General features: G+C 56.9%; 1 protein-coding gene across 2 annotated transcripts in view; it reads right to left on the bottom strand.

Moving 5' to 3' along the window:
• The window catches only part of MID2 (midline 2), a 64,452-nt gene extending 46,449 nt beyond the window's left edge, over positions 1 to 18,003 (bottom strand). Inside the window, exons 1-2 of one of the 2 annotated variants that reach the window (XM_032196332.1) lie at positions 17,933 to 18,003; positions 4,241 to 4,962 (exon numbers count right to left, since the gene is read on the bottom strand). In XM_032196332.1, the coding sequence (XP_032052223.1) occupies positions 4,241 to 4,906 (666 nt within the window). In that variant the 5' untranslated portion in view covers positions 4,907 to 4,962; positions 17,933 to 18,003. Of the gene's footprint in view, positions 1 to 4,240; positions 4,963 to 15,150; positions 15,224 to 17,932 lie in introns of those variants that run through there. The other variant, XM_032196333.1, reaches the window with a different exon arrangement.
• Between the last annotated feature and the right edge of the window lie 531 nt (positions 18,004 to 18,534).

Genomic DNA, 18,534 nt, shown 5'->3' with positions numbered 1-18,534 from the left:
ACATGTGGGAAAATGAAAAAAAAAACAAAAGCCAACTTTCTCTATATATGTATAAAATTCAGTTTAGCCCCATGGCAGTACAGTAAATTATAAATTAAGCAGCGATCTTGGTGACTCACACAGCGCAAGTGGGAACACGTTCCCTGGCCCCGAGGCGAAGAAGTCCTACACTACAGCACCAAGGAAGGTTTCTGCCCCTCGTTCTTTCTACCCTACTGCTCTCCGAAGAGCCCTGCAATAACCACCAGCTTTCTGCATACAATTTGTCTAGCACAGGGGGTTGTTTATTATTTTTTAAACTTCATCGCACTGACACTAACCCACTGGAGGCAGTGCATCTATATCTGAAGCATAACAGGAGATGGGATTTTTCTCCTCCTTTAGCAGAGAGCAGATATGAAAGTGTTACAAAATATATATATATATTTAAATAATTTTTTTTTGCTGTTCCCAGTGTGTCAGTCAACGCAAACCTCAGCAACAGCCCTCAGCTGGTTCCCGTAAAGGGAACAGATCAGATGGAGAAGCAAAGCAGCAAATCATTTAGGGCAAAATCCTTTTTCTGAAACTCTTTCTGCCACAGAGCTGTCCGGAGCTCACAAGCCAAGTCCTTTTTCACTGTGACCTCTCTCACTGCACCGATGTGACCCCGCTCCCGGCCCCGGCTGGGTGGCAGCCAGCACACGGGACAGGGCAGCGCTCCGCGGAGATGACTGCAATTATGGGCTTCAAGGCATCTCAATTTATAATTGGAGAACTTTTTTTTTCTTTCTTTTTATTTTTTTTTTAAACTCAGCTGATAACGTGCTGCTGTCCTAGGCGTTTGCTTTATCTAGGTCAAGCCAGTTGCTTTGTGCTTAATCTACACCCGTTTTTAATTTGATTTTTTAATGCTAATTTTTCAGCCAGCGAGACGAGGTGATGGGCATCTTTACTTTCAGCATCCCACCCCTTCCTGAATACGCAGAGAGGGGAAAACAGGCGTCGAGCCCCTGCATTTTGACTACTTGTAGCCATGCTGGTGCACCGGGAGCACCACAGGCACGCGCTGCCTCCTGGGTCCGGGCAGCAGAGGCAGCTCCATAAAGGGAGCTGCAAGAGGAGAAAGGACAGGGAGATGCCTTCATGAACCTCTGGAGCAAGAACTATACCTAAAAGCAACACGCCTTGTGCAGGCAGGGTGGTATAAACACGTGGATTTAAAGATGCATGGCTTGGGGCAGGGAGCAGCCTGGACACCGGTGCTCAGCATCTGCCCCAGCATTAACCAACAACCCCGACAGCAGCACAGGTCCCTGCTCTCCCAGACAGCACTCAGAACTGAAACACTTCAGGATTTAACGACAACAAAAAAGTACAGTTTTCAGGCAGTTAGCTCTTCTAAGCAAGGAAAAAAAATCCCCAGCCAAAGCTTTCTTGTGGAAAGCACTCCTTTTGACAGAATAATTTGCTCCAATTTTCCACTTATTTATTTTTTTAATCTGAAAGGTGTTTCCAGCTAGCTCGAGCAATGTGATCGAAGCCAGAAAACAAGAGCAATCGCTTGCTCTTCAATGCCCAAGCACTCCACGGATGCTCGAGAGCAGCCTGGCTTCAGTGCTCACGAGAGCAAGGAGGGGACAAAGCGTCAGGGTCGGGTGAGCAGAGAGCAGCCAGCAAGGATTCCCAATATTTCCAGAAAGAGCAACGGACTCAACCATGGCCAAACGTATAGACTGAGGATGTACGAAGACGAGGCCGAAATACAGCTGCAAATATTGACTCTGATTTTCAGGCTTGCCAGCATGCTTGCTATTGATCTCGTGCTGCTCCTGCACCAGGGGTAGAGCATCAGGAGAAAAGGCATCCAAAAAAAAAAAGCACAGCTCTGCCAAGCCAGGCACTCCGGACTGATAACCATGTAGTAGTTGTGCCTCGCAAACCAGATCCCTGCAGAAATTAAATAGCAACAGATGCAAAAGGAGGCAAAAGAAGTTTCCACTGCGCATCATTTAGTTACAAAATTAACCATCCCCAGTGTGTCAGTGCAGTTAAAGACATGTGGAAGCACTGGTCAACGTGGTTTGATTTTCCGTGCTTTGCAGCTTATTATGTTAAGAGATTTAAGAACACAGCCAAGGATGCAGCTCGGACAAGGCTATGCAGCTAATTTTGCATCCTCACAAGCAGCAAAGCACTCATCCCTCTTAGCTCGGCTCAGCAGGCAGAGATGCAGCTTTGCATTTCAAAAATTCATTTCTTTGCTTGATGCCTCACATCTCAAGAAACAGACCAGCTCTTCACAGCATTGCATCCAAGAGGGAAACTTTCTGCTGGGGAACTGTTATCCTGGAGTCATCCTGCACCGGGTGCTCATCCGGAACAGGGGGGTGCTCACACCCCGCATCCATCCCCAGTGGGCCACCAGTCCTCACCTAGGGCAATCTCCACCCACTAAAGGGCATGCAAGAGGAAGAGGGAGGCTGACTGCAGCGGGGAAGGAGGACAACAAAACATCTTCCCCAAAAAACAGCTCCTCCACGTCAGGGAACGAGGCAGCTGCTGCTCCCACCAGCATCATGGCCGTGCCTGAAGGGTGAGCTGTGCAGGACGAGCAGCACAGGAGGAGTGCTCATCGCAGAGAGAGCAGAGGAGACCTTCCCTCCTTGTCCAAAACCACTTAAGGCTGTTATTTAAATGAAAAAGAAAAAAGAAAAAAAGCATCTTGGCAACCTGCAAAAGCTTGGCTTTTTGGCAACCTGCAAAAGCTTGGCTGGTTGAAGAAGCAATTTCTTGTTGGGGGTTTTGTCTTCAGATGAGCTTGCTTGGCTAGCATGGGGGGAAATATTAAACGGGTTTAATTCCTGTCCCCAAGTCTTACTGCATGCAAACATACATGGGCTTTCTTTCTAGGGTTTCCAACTTGCTAATTGAGACGTTTCCTCATGGAAAAAGAATGTTCTGACCCGAGGAGAGCTCTGCTGGCACTGCATTTCGAGAGGCAAGCACCGCACCGCACTGCTGGGGAGTTGCACTGGGTTTGGGAGCTGCGAGGAAAGGGCAGGTGGAAAACCAGCCGGGAAACAGCTCGGGGTAAACTCAGCATCTAGGAAGACTGATGCCTGGAGAGAAATCTTTTTTCTTTCCTTTTTAAAACAATCCAGCCTGCACACAAGAAGTCTTCTCAATTTTTGCTAGTGATAGAACTATTTCTTCTGCCCTCGGAAAACACAAGAGCAGAGAAATCGATTTTGTCTAAAAGCATTAACAAGACAAAGAGCTAAGAAAAGCACTTTTGGGTCAGAACAAGCCCAGAAAATTCAGGGAGAAAGGATCAAGGAAGAAGGTGGAAAGACATGAGAAGGGCTGCAATGGGAACGTGACTGCAGCCACAGTTACAGCCTCGCCAGCATGACCTCTAACTGGACCAGCTCTGTTTTTTTTATTATTATTAAAAAAAAAAAGAAAAAAAAAATTAAAACCATTTTGCAGACTCATGCAGAATGCACAGGGGACAGAGAGAGGGATTTCTAACTTTATATAGGTCAAACATCAGCCACACGGGTTCACATGTTATTCGGCACTAGCACAGCCACTGCATAAAAATTAAGCTTCAAAGCACCCCAGAGGGCTCCCTGGAAGTTTGCTCTCTCCAACCTGAGGAGCAGCAGAGCAAGAATTCACTCTGGATCGATACGTGGCATAGGCTGGAGGTAAGGGGGCTGGAAAACAATTGCTCATTTCTACAGCTTGAGGGATACGAGGATGGAGAACGCTGACTGCTGCGGAGCAGAGGCTCCCACCGTGGAGAACCGCAGTGGCACGGCCAGGACACCCTGCTGGAGGTGGCCCTGGCCAAAAACCAGAGGTCCCACAGGATGGAGGAAGAGGTTAGGGCGCATGGGCAGGAGAGGGAAGCTCCATCCCTGCATCCCAGAGCAGTGCAGAGGACTGGGGAAGCCGTACCAAGGAGGACACGGAGGCGGTGCCCGCAGCGCTTCCTGCAGCACCAGTTTGCAGGCAGGGGAGGCCCACGAACAGCAGGAGGCTCCCCATGCACTGCAGTCCCCAGGCCTTGAGCACGCTGAAAGGAGCCCAAGGAAATGCAAAAGGGCCTGGATGAGCGCATGGACCCCATCCTCCAGCCCACAGCCCTGCTTGGCTTAAAAGACGTGCCACCAGAGCACCCTGCAGCCAGCACCGGTTCTCCGCCACGAAGCTCCCTGGTGCGCCCTGGCCCGGGGACGCCCTTGGTGCTTACCTTGAGCTTCTCAAAGCGATCGCTGAGGGATGCCACTTGGTGGTCCCGGTGGCGGCCCACCAGTTTACATAAGGCACAGATGAGCTGGTCGTCAGCCACACAGTACATGTTCACCTTCTCGTTCTCGTGCTCCAGGCAGGTGAGTCCTCGGAAGTGCGCGTCCGGCACGGGCTCCACCAGGCGGTGGCTGGTGAAGGGCTTCTTGTTGGGGTGGGTGGCCCGCAGGCAGCGGTCGCAGTAGGACACCTCGCAGGTGATGCACGTCTTGACGGCGTCCCGCGGCGGGTCCTGCTCACAGAACTGGCAGGCGATCCTCTCGCCGGCCACGGACATGGTAGGGCTGTTGCGGTACGTCCTCTCGCGGCGGCTCTCGCTGGGGGAGTTGGGGCCGCTCAGCGACGCCTTCTGGAAGCGGTCGATGATGTTCTGCAGCGTCACATTCCTCTTGAGGCCCTCCAGGCCCCGGTGGTTGAGGGAGATGACATAGCGGCAGGTGGGGCACTGGAAGGCGGTGATGGGCTCGATGGACTCGCTGGAGGAGCAGCTGGACACCAGGATGCGGTGGGCGCAGCTGAAGCAGAGGCTGTGGGCGCAGGGCAGCAGGAGAGGGTCTTCGAATAACTCCAGGCAGATTGGGCAGGTCAATTCGGACTCCAGTGTTTCCATCTTTAGTTAAAACGATCCCGATCCAGCGTCAGAATCTCAGGAAGCTGGTCGGTGACCTGGCGGGGAGGAGAGCAGAGAGGCACGGTGTGAGACAGCAGCTATGTGGGCTGGGGCAGCAAAGCCGGGCAGGGCAGGTCCTTCCCTTTGGGAACAGGCACATGGGGAGGTCAGAAACACCCAGCTCCTTGCACCCCGTGGCTCTTTGCACCCTGATGTGGCTCCTACAGCCTGACTGGGCTCCTATGTCCCACCACCACGTCCAGACCCCAAGTGGCATCTGGCAACTCTGCAGGACAATAGCTGTGCTGGGAGGGGATGGAGGGGCAGCAGCAAGCTCCTCTCTGCCACCTCCCACCCCAGCCTGGGAAGATGGCTGGGACAGCAAGGCCGAGAGAAAACATGGGATAAAACCACACGATTTCATGCTGCTTCTAGCAAGCGTTGCCAAAGAGAGGAACTGGAGGCCGTGCTGGTTTCCCACATCTAAGGGCTCTGCGAGGGCAAAACCAAGCCTCCAAACAACCCCTCTGTGTCTGCACCGTCCCTGCTCTTTTTGGGGAAGGGGAAGAGGTGAATCATGTCCAGGAAACTCTGAGTAAAGCGGGTCAGGAGGTCTAGTGCACCGTCCTGCTCCCAGATTTCCCCTGGCCGCCTGTTTTTAGGAGAGAGGAAAGAAGACCAGCCAAATTACAGGCTGTACGCGCCCAGACCTCAGCTGTCCTCTACTGCAAACCAGGGATGCCCAAATCAGCTCCAGCTGGGGAAAACGAGCTCAAGGCTTGACACGGGCTCCTTTCAAGCACCTAAAGCCACTGCCAATACCCAGGACAATGAGCAGCTCTGGTTTCACAAAGCACCGAGTCCCTTCCGCAGCTGCCTCTCCACGCAGGAGGGAGCGAGCCCGCAGCAGCGCGCCGCACACCCCTCCCCGAAATGCAAGCTTGCACGTGGAAGGGAACGACAGCCTGACAGCTACCAGGAGAAACCACACGCTTTCCCCCCCCCCAGCTCCGCCGCAGCCGCACGCAGTAGCGAAGACTAATTAGCAAGGAGGGGCACGGCGGTGGGCTTCCTCCGGGTCTGCTCCGCGTTAGAGGCGAGCGGCCCGTGCCTCTGGTGAAACTGCAATCAATTATCCGGCCCCGCTGCTTCCCCGCGGTGCAGGAACGCGCTCGAGGAGCCCGCTCGCTGCTCGAAATTAGCATGCGAGTGCTCCGGGTTGACACCAGCCCGGAAACGTCTTCTGCAAATGAGAGGCAGCGCTTAATTAGGTGGGAAGCGGCAGGGGGAGCAGGCGCTGCGGCTGCCGGGGGATGCTCCGCAGCGGAAAATGCAAACTGCAGCCGAGGATGCACAGAAGGGGCAGGCCAGCCAGGGGATTTCTGGCCAAAATTCACAGCGAGGTGCCTCTGGAGAGTGGGACACCTCTGAGGGAGATTGCCTGTGGGATGTCGGGAAGTCTCTCCAGCCACAAGCTTTTGATTTTCAATTAAAACAAGAAGCCGGCAAGAAACCACCCAGGAGAAAATGCACGCTCTCAGCCTCCCTTAACCCGGCCACCCTGGCTTCTTCAGAGCTCTCCTTCCCTCTGCACACCTCTGGCCCACCTCTAAGAGCTCAAAGATCCCAAATTCAAGCTACAGCCCCCGCCACAGCTCACCAAGGTACACGGCATCTCCCACCTTGCTGCACCAGGTGCTGCTGCATCGCTCCCCAACAACTCTGCCCGTCCTGGGTTGCTCCAAGAGCTCACAACCTTAGCAAGGCCTGCCCAAATGTGTGCTCACCCACATCAGGATGTTACAAAACACCTCGGAGTCGGGGTTTGTCCCTTGTTTTGCTGGGACACTCCAGGCTGAGCACAGCATCCTCACTGATGAGCCACCAAAAATACATTCAAACAAACAAAAACAAGTTGAAACAGCTCTTCGCTTTGTTCCTGGTGGCTATTCTTATGGTAATCTTGTTTTCCTCAACAGGACAACATCCTTCAGATCTGCGATAACTGGAAGGAGCCCCACAAACAGGGCTGTGTGACACAGACCGGGGAGCTCTTGGGGAGATGCACCTGGGCGAGCCGGGCGGCGCTGCCTTCGAAGCCTTTCATGCCTCTCGCTTTGATGTTCACTTTGATGTCCGGGACCAACGTGGCACAAGGAATAGCTGATTAGATTTAAAGCTGCTTTGTTTACAGTAATTAACTCCCGAAATAAATGTTAAAGACCCGTGGAAGTTAACACGGTTTACAAACAGCCCCACGTCATGCGTGCCCGAGGGTCAGCCGGCCCCTGAGGACAAGGCGGGCACCACGCGTTTCTCCCGTGGTGTGACAAGGCTGGGCTGGCAGCGTCCTCCCGGCTCACGTCACTGTGTCACACATCCCCATGTGCTCATCCCAGCCCGTGGCAGCCCCTCAAACCTGTGTCCCGGTGGCACGAGCCCTGCGGACACATGGGGTATCAGCAAACAGCATTCAGGAGCGCCTGACGCAAAGGTGCCCCCATCGCCTCTCACGAGGCATCGTATTTACAGCCTCGGGGTCGAGCCCAAGTCCCACGTGAAGCTCACAGGTGCTCTGTTAGCAACACAAGGATGTGTTCCTCCGACCGTGTTTGGACAGCCCTGAGTCCCCTCGGCTCCTTCTGCCCATGCTTTTCCCTTGATCCCCGGTGTAAGAAAGCTCTCACACGTCCACACCGTGCTGTCCCTGGGCTATGGGTACCAAAACCAAACTGCCCTTCCTTTCCAGACCTGCTTTCCAGTGCTCACAGTCTGGGGAAGCACAGGCTCCTCAGGCTGATATTTTCCATACCAAGCTTTATTTTTTTTCTTCTCCCCCCCCCAAGGAAAACTTCAGCCAGGATTGCTCAGCTGCTTCCAAGAACAAGCCTTAAAAAAATCCGCTCTGCTGTTCCACCCTTATGTAAAATACATAAATAAATAAATAAAAAATATGGCAACCCTTTCCTTAATTGGCTCCGTGACAGCAGGATATAAAATCTGGGCAGCAGTTGTCTTTGCGCTTTTTGTTGTCCTCGGGAAAACGAGCTGGGAATTGGACCACGGTTCAGCCTCAGGAAGAATCAAAATCCCCGTCCAGCACCGTGGCCTCATCCAATTTGGGGGGCAGTGGATGCAGACGGGGGGCAGGGGGAGCCCCTTCGCTCCCCCCAGCCCGGCAAGTTGGGGAGCAGCCATGCGCTCCCCAAAATTTGCCCTGGGACAGCTCTGCCCCCGGAGAACCAGGACTCCTGCCAGTAACAACAGCCAATCACCGTGTAATTAGCGACAGCTTCCTAACGAAGATACTCAAAGCAGAGAGAGAGAGAGAGAGAGAGAGGGGGAGGCAATCAGGCTCATCCAGGCAATTTGCACCTAGCGTTACCTAATTTTTACGTGCTTGGCTTGCAGCCTTGGGAAATTTCGTTCACCACGAAATTTCCAGCTCAAGCGGCGCGCACCTCGCCGCCGGGTCCTCCTCGCAGCCCATCTGCCAGCATCGGGCAGGATCCGGCCCTTCCTCCCACGGCTCCTGCCTCAGCTGCTTCCTCAATAGCTCAGTTCGTCTCCCAACTGCTCTCCCCGATCACTTTATTGCAATGCTGAAGGAAGGGAGAAAAAAAAAAAAAAAAAAAAAAAAAAAGGAAAGGAAAAAACAACTGAATTTCCTGTGTAAAAGTCACGCTTTGTTGTCCTTAATCCGTCACGCTGAAGCACAGGCATTTCCACATGAGCTTTAATTATTTTCTCAGCCAATTTACTCGGTGCTGAAATAAAGCTCACTGGTCTGTAATTCCCACAGTTGTCCTTGTGCCTCCCTAAATTAAAGACGGAGCAGAAGAGGCTGCGCTCCCGAGCAGCACTTGCTTCTAACGAGAGATTACTTTCTGCTGGCAGTTCAGCCGCTTCATTGTCGAGTTCCTCCCAGCGAGCTGGCTGGAGCCCACCGGGTGCCGGTGATTTGTTGCTCTTTAATTTCTCCAGTTGCACGCTGCTTTCATTCCCCTGGGGAGTTTTGTCTCCATCTCTGCCTCCGTCATCCTGGCTGATGAAACGGATCCGCTCCCAGCATCCTTCTCCTCCCGAGCTTCTCCCCGGTGAGGCCGGGGCTGGGACAAGCTCTGTCGCCTTCAGCAGCCTCCCCCGCTCCTCGGGGTTGTTTTCCTTTGCTCCCCCATCCTAAAAACGGGGGCTTTCCCAACGTGCAACTCCACAGAAGACTTGGTGGCAGAGATGAAGGCCCAGCCCCGTTAGCATCACGGGTCAGGCATGTCCCGCTGTGCATCGCTCCCATCCTCCCCATGCTGCCCCCAGGCTACTCCCTTTGGGGTTTTCCCTCTTTTTCCCTCTTTCCTACCCCATAACATGCCTCCATTCATCAGGCAGCTCCACGAGCCTCCACACCGGTCACCTCCATGGATTTCTGTGGCTCCCCCAGGCACAAAGAAGCCCTCCCTGCGCCAGGCTCCCCCCCGTCCTCCCCACAGCACACCCCGCCATCCTTCCTGTTACCTCATCCTCGGTGTTTCCCATTATTTTACACACCCAGCGACGTTTCTGCAGCTGTGCACACATCGATCGGCCCCATGGCGATGGAACGAGCTCGCTCCACCTGCAGCCAGCCGGAGGGGAGCGCAGAAGCCATCCTCCTGCTGGAACACGGGACACGGGGAGGGCGCCGTGCCCAGCCCTCAGCTGCTAGCACCGTGTTTGCCTGCCCTGCTCGGGGCACGGAGGTTTTGTTGTTGCTGTAAGTAGGTCACGCCAGCACAACTTGTCACTGAGGAAGCCCCCGAGCCGTGCTCCGTGCCCAGCGGCACCAGGTGCCAGCCCTGCAGCACGCCAAGGGGGGGATTTTGGGGAGGTGCTGGAAGCATCCAAGCACACCAGCATCCACGGCAGAGCTCCCCTGGTGGAGCTGAGCACTTCACAGCAGCGCTCGCCTCTCGGACAAGCCCAGCAGCAGCTTTGTGGGGCTCGCCATGGGCAACCCCACGGCGCAAAGGTGCTCGGCCAAAGGGCAGAGACCTCGGTCACCTTCAGGACCTCTGAGCAGCAAACACCAGAGCTCATCCCTGTCTTCTCTGCTTGCACCCCTCTGGTCACAGGGAGGATTTTACCCATCTCCTACAAACCCTGCCCGGCTAAGAGATGCATGCGAGGCACCGTGCCCTGCCCAGCCAGGTGACAAGCACGCACAGCACCCATGGCTCCCAAAAAAGCCGGGGCTTGGAGTTTGCAGCATGCAGGGCCGGGCTGGGCTTCCTGCAGTTTGCTTCCCAGCCCCAGCAGACACACATTTGATGCTTCCCCCACAGCCTGGCTGGTGCAAGAAGGCGCAGGGCATCTCTCCTCTGCCCCAGGCCCCCCCTGCCCAAGGTCTCACCGCGTTCCCTCTGTCCATCACCCGTCCCAAAGCTGTTTGCTCTCCTCCCAGCCCTCGCCCGATGCCATTCCCCTTCACAGCCCAGCGCTTCCAGCCACTCTGGAAGCTCAACCCCGCTTGTTCACTCATCGTTTTAATTAAAGCTCACCCTGGTGGAAACACAGTACCCTGTCTGCGAGAAGTACACCCGCGTGGACGCCCATCGGAGGAGTCTCACGGCAGCCAGCCCCGGTTCTTCCAGCCCCGGGGGATGCAGGGCCAGCTCCTTGCTGCAGTGCCCAGCTCGGGGTGAGCTGGTGTCCCCCTCCAGCGCTGCTGCATCCCTTCCCTCTTCACCAGGCAGCCTGCAATGCAGCTCGAGCCCAGCCACGTCCCCGCAGGCAGCCAGAGGGCTCTGGCTCCACAAGGACAAGGGGAGGGCACGGCTGCAAATGCCGTGGTTTATATAAAAAAAAAAAAAAAAAAAAAAAAAAAAAGAGCAAGCCATGGTTTTTAGCCCCAGGATGGACACTGCATGGAGATATCCAGGGTGCAGGGGACACATCCAGCCCTGCAAAGAGCTGCTGCAGGCACACACCCGGCCGACGCGGTGCTGTGAAAGCCCCCACTAGACCAGAAGCAAGGCAGAGGAGCTCAGCAGAGCCTTGGGGCTCCTGGGTGTCCCAGAGCAGGCTCTGAAGAAGGAAGGCAATGTTTGCCACCACGCAACGCATCTGCTCCAAGCAACCAGCGCGTGGCGAGGAGCCAGCCCACACCGGAGCTCCCCAGGGACCCTCGTGCCCTGCAAACATCGAGGCTGCTACCGGAGGAACCTTAACGCTGAGGCATAATTAAGACAGATCGCATTTCGAGGAGCATTTATCAGGTCGGTTATTCCGTCACAGCGGGCATTTTCCCCACTTTGCTTTGGAGCAGTGCCAGCCACAGAGCAGGCACGTGCAGCCCCCTCGAGCCGTCCTGCGCTCTGCCCAACGGAGCTTCTCCTCCCAGTTCCCTGCCTTCGTGCTGTCCAATTTGCTCTGCTTTAGTTCAACAGGAGCCAGCAGCTCTCAAACATCACCCCACGAAAGGGAATTGGGGCCGTCCTGCTCACGTGAAGCCCCCGTAGAAGCGCTTTTGCCCACCCCAACCAAGGCGCAGTGCCAGCGGGCACAGCCCTGCTGCACCCCCATCATCAAGGTTTCCAGCACCCTCACAGCCAGCTGAGGGCCGTGGTGCATCCCCAAGGACCCCTGACACATGCCCGGGGAGGTGTGAGCCCCAAGCAGCGTCGCTTCAGCTCCATTTTGTGCCCAGCACACGCTCCCAGAGCCGCTGCTCGAAGCCTCCTGCAGCCATCCCGCCCCACGCAACGCCCACGGCCTCGTGCGCCGCTAATTACCGGCTGCACGCTCCAACCCCGGCCGGGGCCGGGCTGCTCGGTCCAGCATCCAAACCCCAAAAACCACCAAACGCGACGCCCGGATGCAACGAGGCTGCGCTCACGACGGATGCCACGGAGTCGGGAAATTCAAAGGCTATTGTGCTGGGTTGTGCGAGTTTAAATATATCCTCGTGGGCTCCTTGGGGTTGCATTCCTGGCTAAACGGGTAAGATAAACAAGGCTTCCTGCAGGAACTGCAGACAATGGGGAATAATTAGCAGTAATCCCCCATGCAGAAACAATGCAGGTAGGAGATATTTTGGGCTTTCACACCCTCCCACCCCACCATGGGCAGGAAGAGGCACCCAGACTGGTGCAACTGAACCCAAGGGCTGGCTCACACGGGACACAGAAGCCCAAGCATTTGGGGCTGCCCCCAGCAGAAGACGGTGGATGCAGACGGATGAAGGTCGCTTCAGTCCTTCCCAGGCTCTGGTGGGGAGGACGACGCTCGGTCCCCACCCCATCTTTTCGGAGATGGGCAAATCGAGGCTTGTTTTCAAACCATGACAGCTCCTTGGAGCCTTCTGCTACACCTACCTCGTGGCAGCGCTCTGTGCACGAGCCAGATTTCCAGATGCCCGCGGGGTGCACGGGCACGATGATTTCGGTGAAAGGCCCAGCAAAGCTCTCTGACCTGCTGCCCCCAGCCCACCACAGGCTGCATCCCACCCGTCACCTCCACGCGTCCCCACGGCAGCTGGGGTTGGCTTGGCACGTCCCCACCGCCGTCCCTTTCAGCTCTCCTTAGATGCAATTCTCTGCCTAATGACTTCAGCAATCAGATAAAAGGGATGGGAGAAAAAAAAAAAAAAAAAAAAAGACTACATACTTCATGCCAGAAAAATGCAAACGTGTCACACACGGAGGCATGGGGCCAAAAAGGCACAGCAGCCAGCACCCGAAAAAGCAACCTCTGATGACAACCAGAAGCTGGGATCCCTTTCTCCAACATGTAATGAAGTCAAAGACCAGCGCAACTTATTTTCCTCACTAATTACCTCCAGTTTCACATTACAGGCAGTTTTTCACAGCTGGCACACGGAAATCCCAGACACGGAGCTTGGGCTTGGGCATGCGTCGGGACTACCAGCAGCAGAAGCTGCAGCATCCTTTGCGCTTTGTGCTCCCCGTGCAAACACTCGGGGACTTGGTGCCTCCTTGCAGACTTCACACACAGCTCTCCTCGATGCCCGGAGAGATGGCAGGAGGCGCAGGAGTAGCCCACACTAATCAAGAAATGGATTTCCCAGGAGGAAAGCAAGCTTGAAAGGGGAGGCAGGGGCTCTAGGAAAGCTCAGGTGTGCTCATGGGGCCAGCGGAGACCCTGGAGGGCATCGCCAACCTGCCCACCACGGAGGAAGAGGATGCTCAGCCCCGAGAAGCCCCCGAGATGCTCAGCACCCTCCTGCAAGACACGGCCCAGCCCGTTCCTCCTGCCTACAGGCACGCAACCGCTCCTGGCGCCGTGCAGCGAGCGTCGGAGCCGCCCGCGGCCAGGGAAAGCCTCCAAGCACAGATCGGAGCACGTTCCTGGGAGGGGGAACAGGAACGGGGCAGGCAGGCAGAGGCATCGGCGGGGAGAGCCGAGGCCAGGTCCCAGCATGCCGCGGCCATACCGTGATGCAAAGCGCGAGCCAGGAGACGTCGGGGTGAGTTTGCTAAACAAACGCAATTGTTTTTGGCTCCCTCTCCTGCACTGCTGAAGCTCGTGGCCGTGCCAGCGGAGTCTGGGAGCCGGGTGGGATCCGCGCTGCGGGACGCGCCGCTGGAGGAACTCGAGTGCCAGTTTTGAGAAGGTATCAGGTGCTTTAAGAGAAATAAATGCCTTCATGCAGCCCGAGCCAGCACAGCTGGGCAGCGGCTCAGAGCTGTCCTGGTGGCTGGAGCATCCTGCAGACACCCAAGTGGCAAAGGTCAGCGTCTTGGCCACCCTCCCACGGATGTGCTCTTGACTCTGGGAACATTTTCCATTCGGAGGCTTCCATCACACCACCAGTCTGACACCAGCGTGTCTCTCAGCCCGGCTCCACCCGGCACCGCACTCTGCTCACTGTGGCACGGCTCCATCATTTGAAGTGTCCAGGCTGCACCAGGTCCCAGCAAACCGCCCCGAGGAGAGAAATCACCTGTAGGCCTCTTGCCACTAAATCCTCTAAGGTGACAAGCAGGGACAACTCTCTGATGGACCTGCGGGGAGCCCAGGAGATGGGATCCCAGCCCTGCCTGCACAGGGGCACCTGCAGCAGGCTGCCCAGGACCTGGTATTCAACATCTCCCTAAGCAGAGACTCCACAACCTCTCTGGCAAGCCTGTGCCAGCGTTTGATCAATCTCACAACAAAAACAAGGATTTTCTTGCATGAGATTCCACTACCAGAAGTAGTAAGAGAAGGTGCAGTTGTCCCATCCAGAGCCATGGCACCAGGGCAGCGACCAGCGTCAGCACTCATCAGCAAACGCCACGGGAGCCTGTGGGCAGCAACCTGAGCCTCCACCCAGCCATGGAGAAGCCCAACCCGTCCCTTAACCGTGTGGTTTCGTGGCCTTTTGGAAAACCAAAAGCTTGTTTATTCCACATCACCTCTGACACACCGCTAAGGGTGCTGCCCAGCTGCACCCTGCGCACACGCATGGATGTGTACACGCATCTGTCCTCTCTGCTCCCACACAGATCTTGGGCCAGCTCACATTTACGACGCTGCGCTCCAGCTCGGCTTCATAAAGATCTCTGCCTGCTGTCTGAAGTTAATTTTCCCCCCTTTGGTCGATCAACTCAAAATTGGGTTTGCATATTAAAATGAAATTTAATTTCTAGGCCATTACCCCAGAGCGGGCTAGCTCCCGTGCCTGCAAAATGAGACACAAACAAACAGACCTAGCAATTAATTTCCCGGTTAGACGCAAATTCCAGTAATAAATAATAGTAATGATATTCTGCAGAGGCACAGGGACCCTTTCATTTCACAATCCCAACCCACGTCGCGGGAAGCCGGCAAGCCTCGCTGCTCCTGGTGCATGGCGGGCTGCTCGTGCACGGAGCTGGCAAACAACCCTGCTGGGCACTTTCTTACGAGGCCTGCAGACAGCATCCTCTGGATGTGCCCTGCTTCGCACCAACGTGGCAGGCTTCCGATTATTTCTTATCCTGGCTTTTCACAGCCCGCTAGGTTTTCACCTTTTTCTCTCAAGCAGAGGGCCCAGAGAGACAGAAAAAAAAAAAAAAAAAAAAAAAAAGAAAAAAAAAAAAAAAAGTTTTGAGAGCTGAGAGCTTGCAGCACCCAACACTGCAACAGCTGTAAACAAAATCAAAATTTAAATAAATTTAGAAATAAAAAAGAAACCACAAAGCAAGCAAGCAAACAAAAAGAACTAAAACCAGAGCAGCGGCAGCATTTGCCGAGACGTGTCTGGGGAAGAGCAGACGTCCACGCACCAGGACAGGTTGCTTTGCAGCTGGCTCCGAGCACGCTCCTCTGCTTGGCCGCATCCCAGCCGGCGCAGTTTTCAACAATAAACACGGCTTCCATCGGGAACCACCCTCCGGACCCCGCACGCCGCTTCCACTTCAGTGTAAAAGACTCGCCCGCATCCACGCAGCCCCGGAACAGGCCTGGAGAGTCCGAGGGAGGCAGCCCTGGATCTGCGGAGCACGCCAGGCTTTTTCCAAGCTGCACACGCCGGAGGACAGCGATGGCACCTGCACCACATCCCCTGCACCCGGTGACACCAGGGGACACCGGCTCCCCGCACCCTGGGCACCCGCGAGGCTCCAGCGAGCAGAGGTCCCCGTGAGCATCCCTGCCCAGGGAAGGGGACTCAGATAGGAGGAGGACTCAAAGGCGAGAGGGGAGTGGGGGAAAGGGTGGTGGGGGGATGTCCCTTGGCCTTTGGGCTCCCTGGGTTTGCTTGCTCGGGGAGGGACAGACAGACAGCCGGAGCCTCCAGCCTGCACAATAGGCGATTTCCTGAGAAAGGGCAGCGTATCCAGCGGCACAAAAGGCTCTTATGCTGCTGCCCAGCAGCGGCGGGGAGCTGCCAGAGCCCACAAGAGCCGATGGAGCTGCTGGGGTCCCCCTGCTACCAGCCCCCAGCTCCCCTTCGAGGACACAAAAACGGTGCCGGCACCATCCCGGACAGGAGGCACGTCCCACTGGCAAGAGTTACCGCGATGTTTGCAAGCAGCTGCATGTAAAAAAAAAAAAAAAAAAAAAAAAAAAAAAGAAACACCACAAGAAACCAGGAAGGCAGTGTGGGATCTGAGGGCGAGATGCTCCCCCCGTGCCAGAGCCCCACCGCCCTCGCAGGGCACGGGGCAGCTTTCGGCCGCGCACAGGCACGGCTTTGTCCCCGCCGCTGACCTCTGGGCCCTGGCATTTTGGGCAGCCCAGGCTGGAGGCGGTAGCAGAGGGAGGCTGCTCGTCGGGCCTCCCTGCCGTGTTAATCAGAGAGGCTCATTGGCAAAAAAAAAGAAAAAAAAAAAAGACGAGGGTGAAGGCAGGCTCTCATTAAGCAGCAGCACGCGCTTGTTTTCTGGGGGAAGAAAATCCAGAAAGAGCCAACGTGATCCGGGCACCCGGCGAGCACAGGTTCAAGCCCTGCTGGAGCTGCGGGGAGGAGGCCAGATCCTGAGCCTGCTTGCTCCTGCCGAGGAGGATGCTGTAAAGGGCTGGGGAGCAAGCCGAGCTCCGTGCCAACCCTGGGGCACCCAAATCCTGCTCCCAAGCACCCACAAACCCTCCTGAAATGCCCCCAGAAGGGGGCCACCAGCCTAAACTAGAGGCGAGTGACGGCGGGTACGCTATTGGGAGCGGTAATCCCCTCCCAAGGAACAGCCACACCACTCGTCAGCCTCACGGAGGGGAATGGCCGTGGGCACCCCGCAAAGTCCAGGTTACGGCGTCCCCACTTCAGCCTCCCCCTTTACCCAGCACATCTCACCAACGGGAGCCGACTCGAGATGTAACACAGGCTCCAAAAAAAAAATAAAACCCCACAACCCCCAAAAGGCTTCTCTCCAAACTATCCAGCAGCCCCGACCTCTGGCTGCACAGCGACCCGCTCTGAATCCAACTCCAAAATTCGGGATAAAACCCCAAGCGCTGGCTTCGAAACCCGCCTCTCCCTCCCCAAAACGGAGGGCAACCCTGCGTTAAAATTAACCAGGAGGCATTAATGCATCTCCAGCGGTCCCAAGGATGCTCCCACCCTGCCTGCAAACCCAGGCTACCTCCACACGTGTGCCTAACGCCACGCAAGCTGCTGGCACCCAAGCTGTACCCGCGCCAGCAGCGCACACAAGCACGTCCTTCCAGGGTGGGAATCCATCGCACTCTTAATTTCTTTTTTTTATTTATTATTATTATTTTTTTTAAAGCGACGTTTACAAAACAGGCAGCGCAACTTTCCGGCCACGGTGTGCGTGCGCTGCTTTCCCCCGCTGCCGCAGAAGGCTCCGCAGGGCACAGACCCGGCTCGGAGCGCTCGGAAAGCGCCGGCAACACCCAGGGCTCTGGAGCGACACCAGCACCACCTGCCCGGATCCCCGCAGCCGCTCCTGCCGCTGCCGTTTCCTTCTGCCTCCTCCTCCTCCTCGCTCCTTCCCCTTTTCCCAGCCGGTTTTCCAGGAACGGAAAAAAAAAAAACCCTCGGGTCCGAGCCCACCCCGGTATTTTGCAGCCAGTTTTCCCCCTCTATTCACCGCGGAAGGGGGGCTAAAAAAGCCCAACGCTCCCCTTCCTGCGGAAGCCCCCGAAGCCTCGGCGACCCCCGGGGGGGACCCCACTCGGGACGGGGCCCACGCACCCCCCCGCCTCTCGAGCTCGTGTAACTTCCACTGCAACTTTCTCCCCCCCCTCCACCTCTCCAGAGCCCCGGCGGGGCGAGAGGCAGCGGGCTGCTGCCGGGGACTTCACGGGAACCCCCCGGGCTCGGAGAAAAGGAAAGGAAAAAAGCCCGGGTGGGGTGGGAGAGGGGGTGGTAGGACCCAGAGAGACCCCCCCACGCACACACGGAACCGAAAAGAGCCGGGATGGGCGCACGGAGCCGCCCCGGCGCCGGAGGGATCCGGCGGGGGCGCACGGAACGGAGGAGAAGCCGCCACCGGGGGCCCCCCCAGAACCTCGGGGCCCCCTCCCCAAAAGCCCGGCACCCCTCTCCCGGTGTGCCAATCCCCCCCATGTCCCCGGTACCCCCTTCCCGGTGCCGCTCTGCCTTACCAGCGGGCTGCGGCAGCCTCCCCGCCGCTGCCCGGGCATCTTGGAGGCGGCGGCGGCGGCGGCGGCGCGGGGGAGACGGCGGCGGGCGGGCGGCAGCGGAGCGCGGGGAGGCGGCGCCGAGCTCCCGAGCCCTCCCCCGGCCGCCGCCGCCGCCGCTGCCCCTCCCCGCCCCGCCGCAGGTGAGGCGGCTCCGGGAGGCACCGAGCCCCGGTACCAAACCCCGCACCGAGCCCCGCACCGAGCCCCTTCCTCCCGTTACCGGCAGCTGGGAGCCCTGGGGGGACCCCGCTCTGCGCTCGGTTGCGCGCAGGGATGGGGCTGCGGGGGTTGGAGAGGGGCTGTATGGGGGGGTGGGGGGCTCCGGGAGGGGCTTGGGGGGCTTGGGGGGCTCCTGGGGGGCTGCAGGGGGCTCCTGGGGGGCTGCGCTGCTGCGGGAGGAGTGCGGGTGCGGGTGCAAAGGGCAGGGAGAAAGGGGGACGCGGCGATGCGATGCGTTCCCGGGGATGTGCCGCACGGGTTGTCTGCGTTCAAAGGCAGCCCAGAGCGCCTCTTTAAAATAAATAGGAGGGAAAAGGCCTCCTGGTGCTCCTGCACGTGGGCTA

Source organism: Aythya fuligula, chromosome 13 (assembly GCF_009819795.1).
Source record: "Aythya fuligula isolate bAytFul2 chromosome 13, bAytFul2.pri, whole genome shotgun sequence".
Classification (NCBI taxonomy): Eukaryota; Metazoa; Chordata; class Aves; order Anseriformes; family Anatidae; genus Aythya; species Aythya fuligula.
Note: the sequence above shows the minus strand (reverse complement) of the source record. Positions and strands in the feature narration are given on the sequence as shown.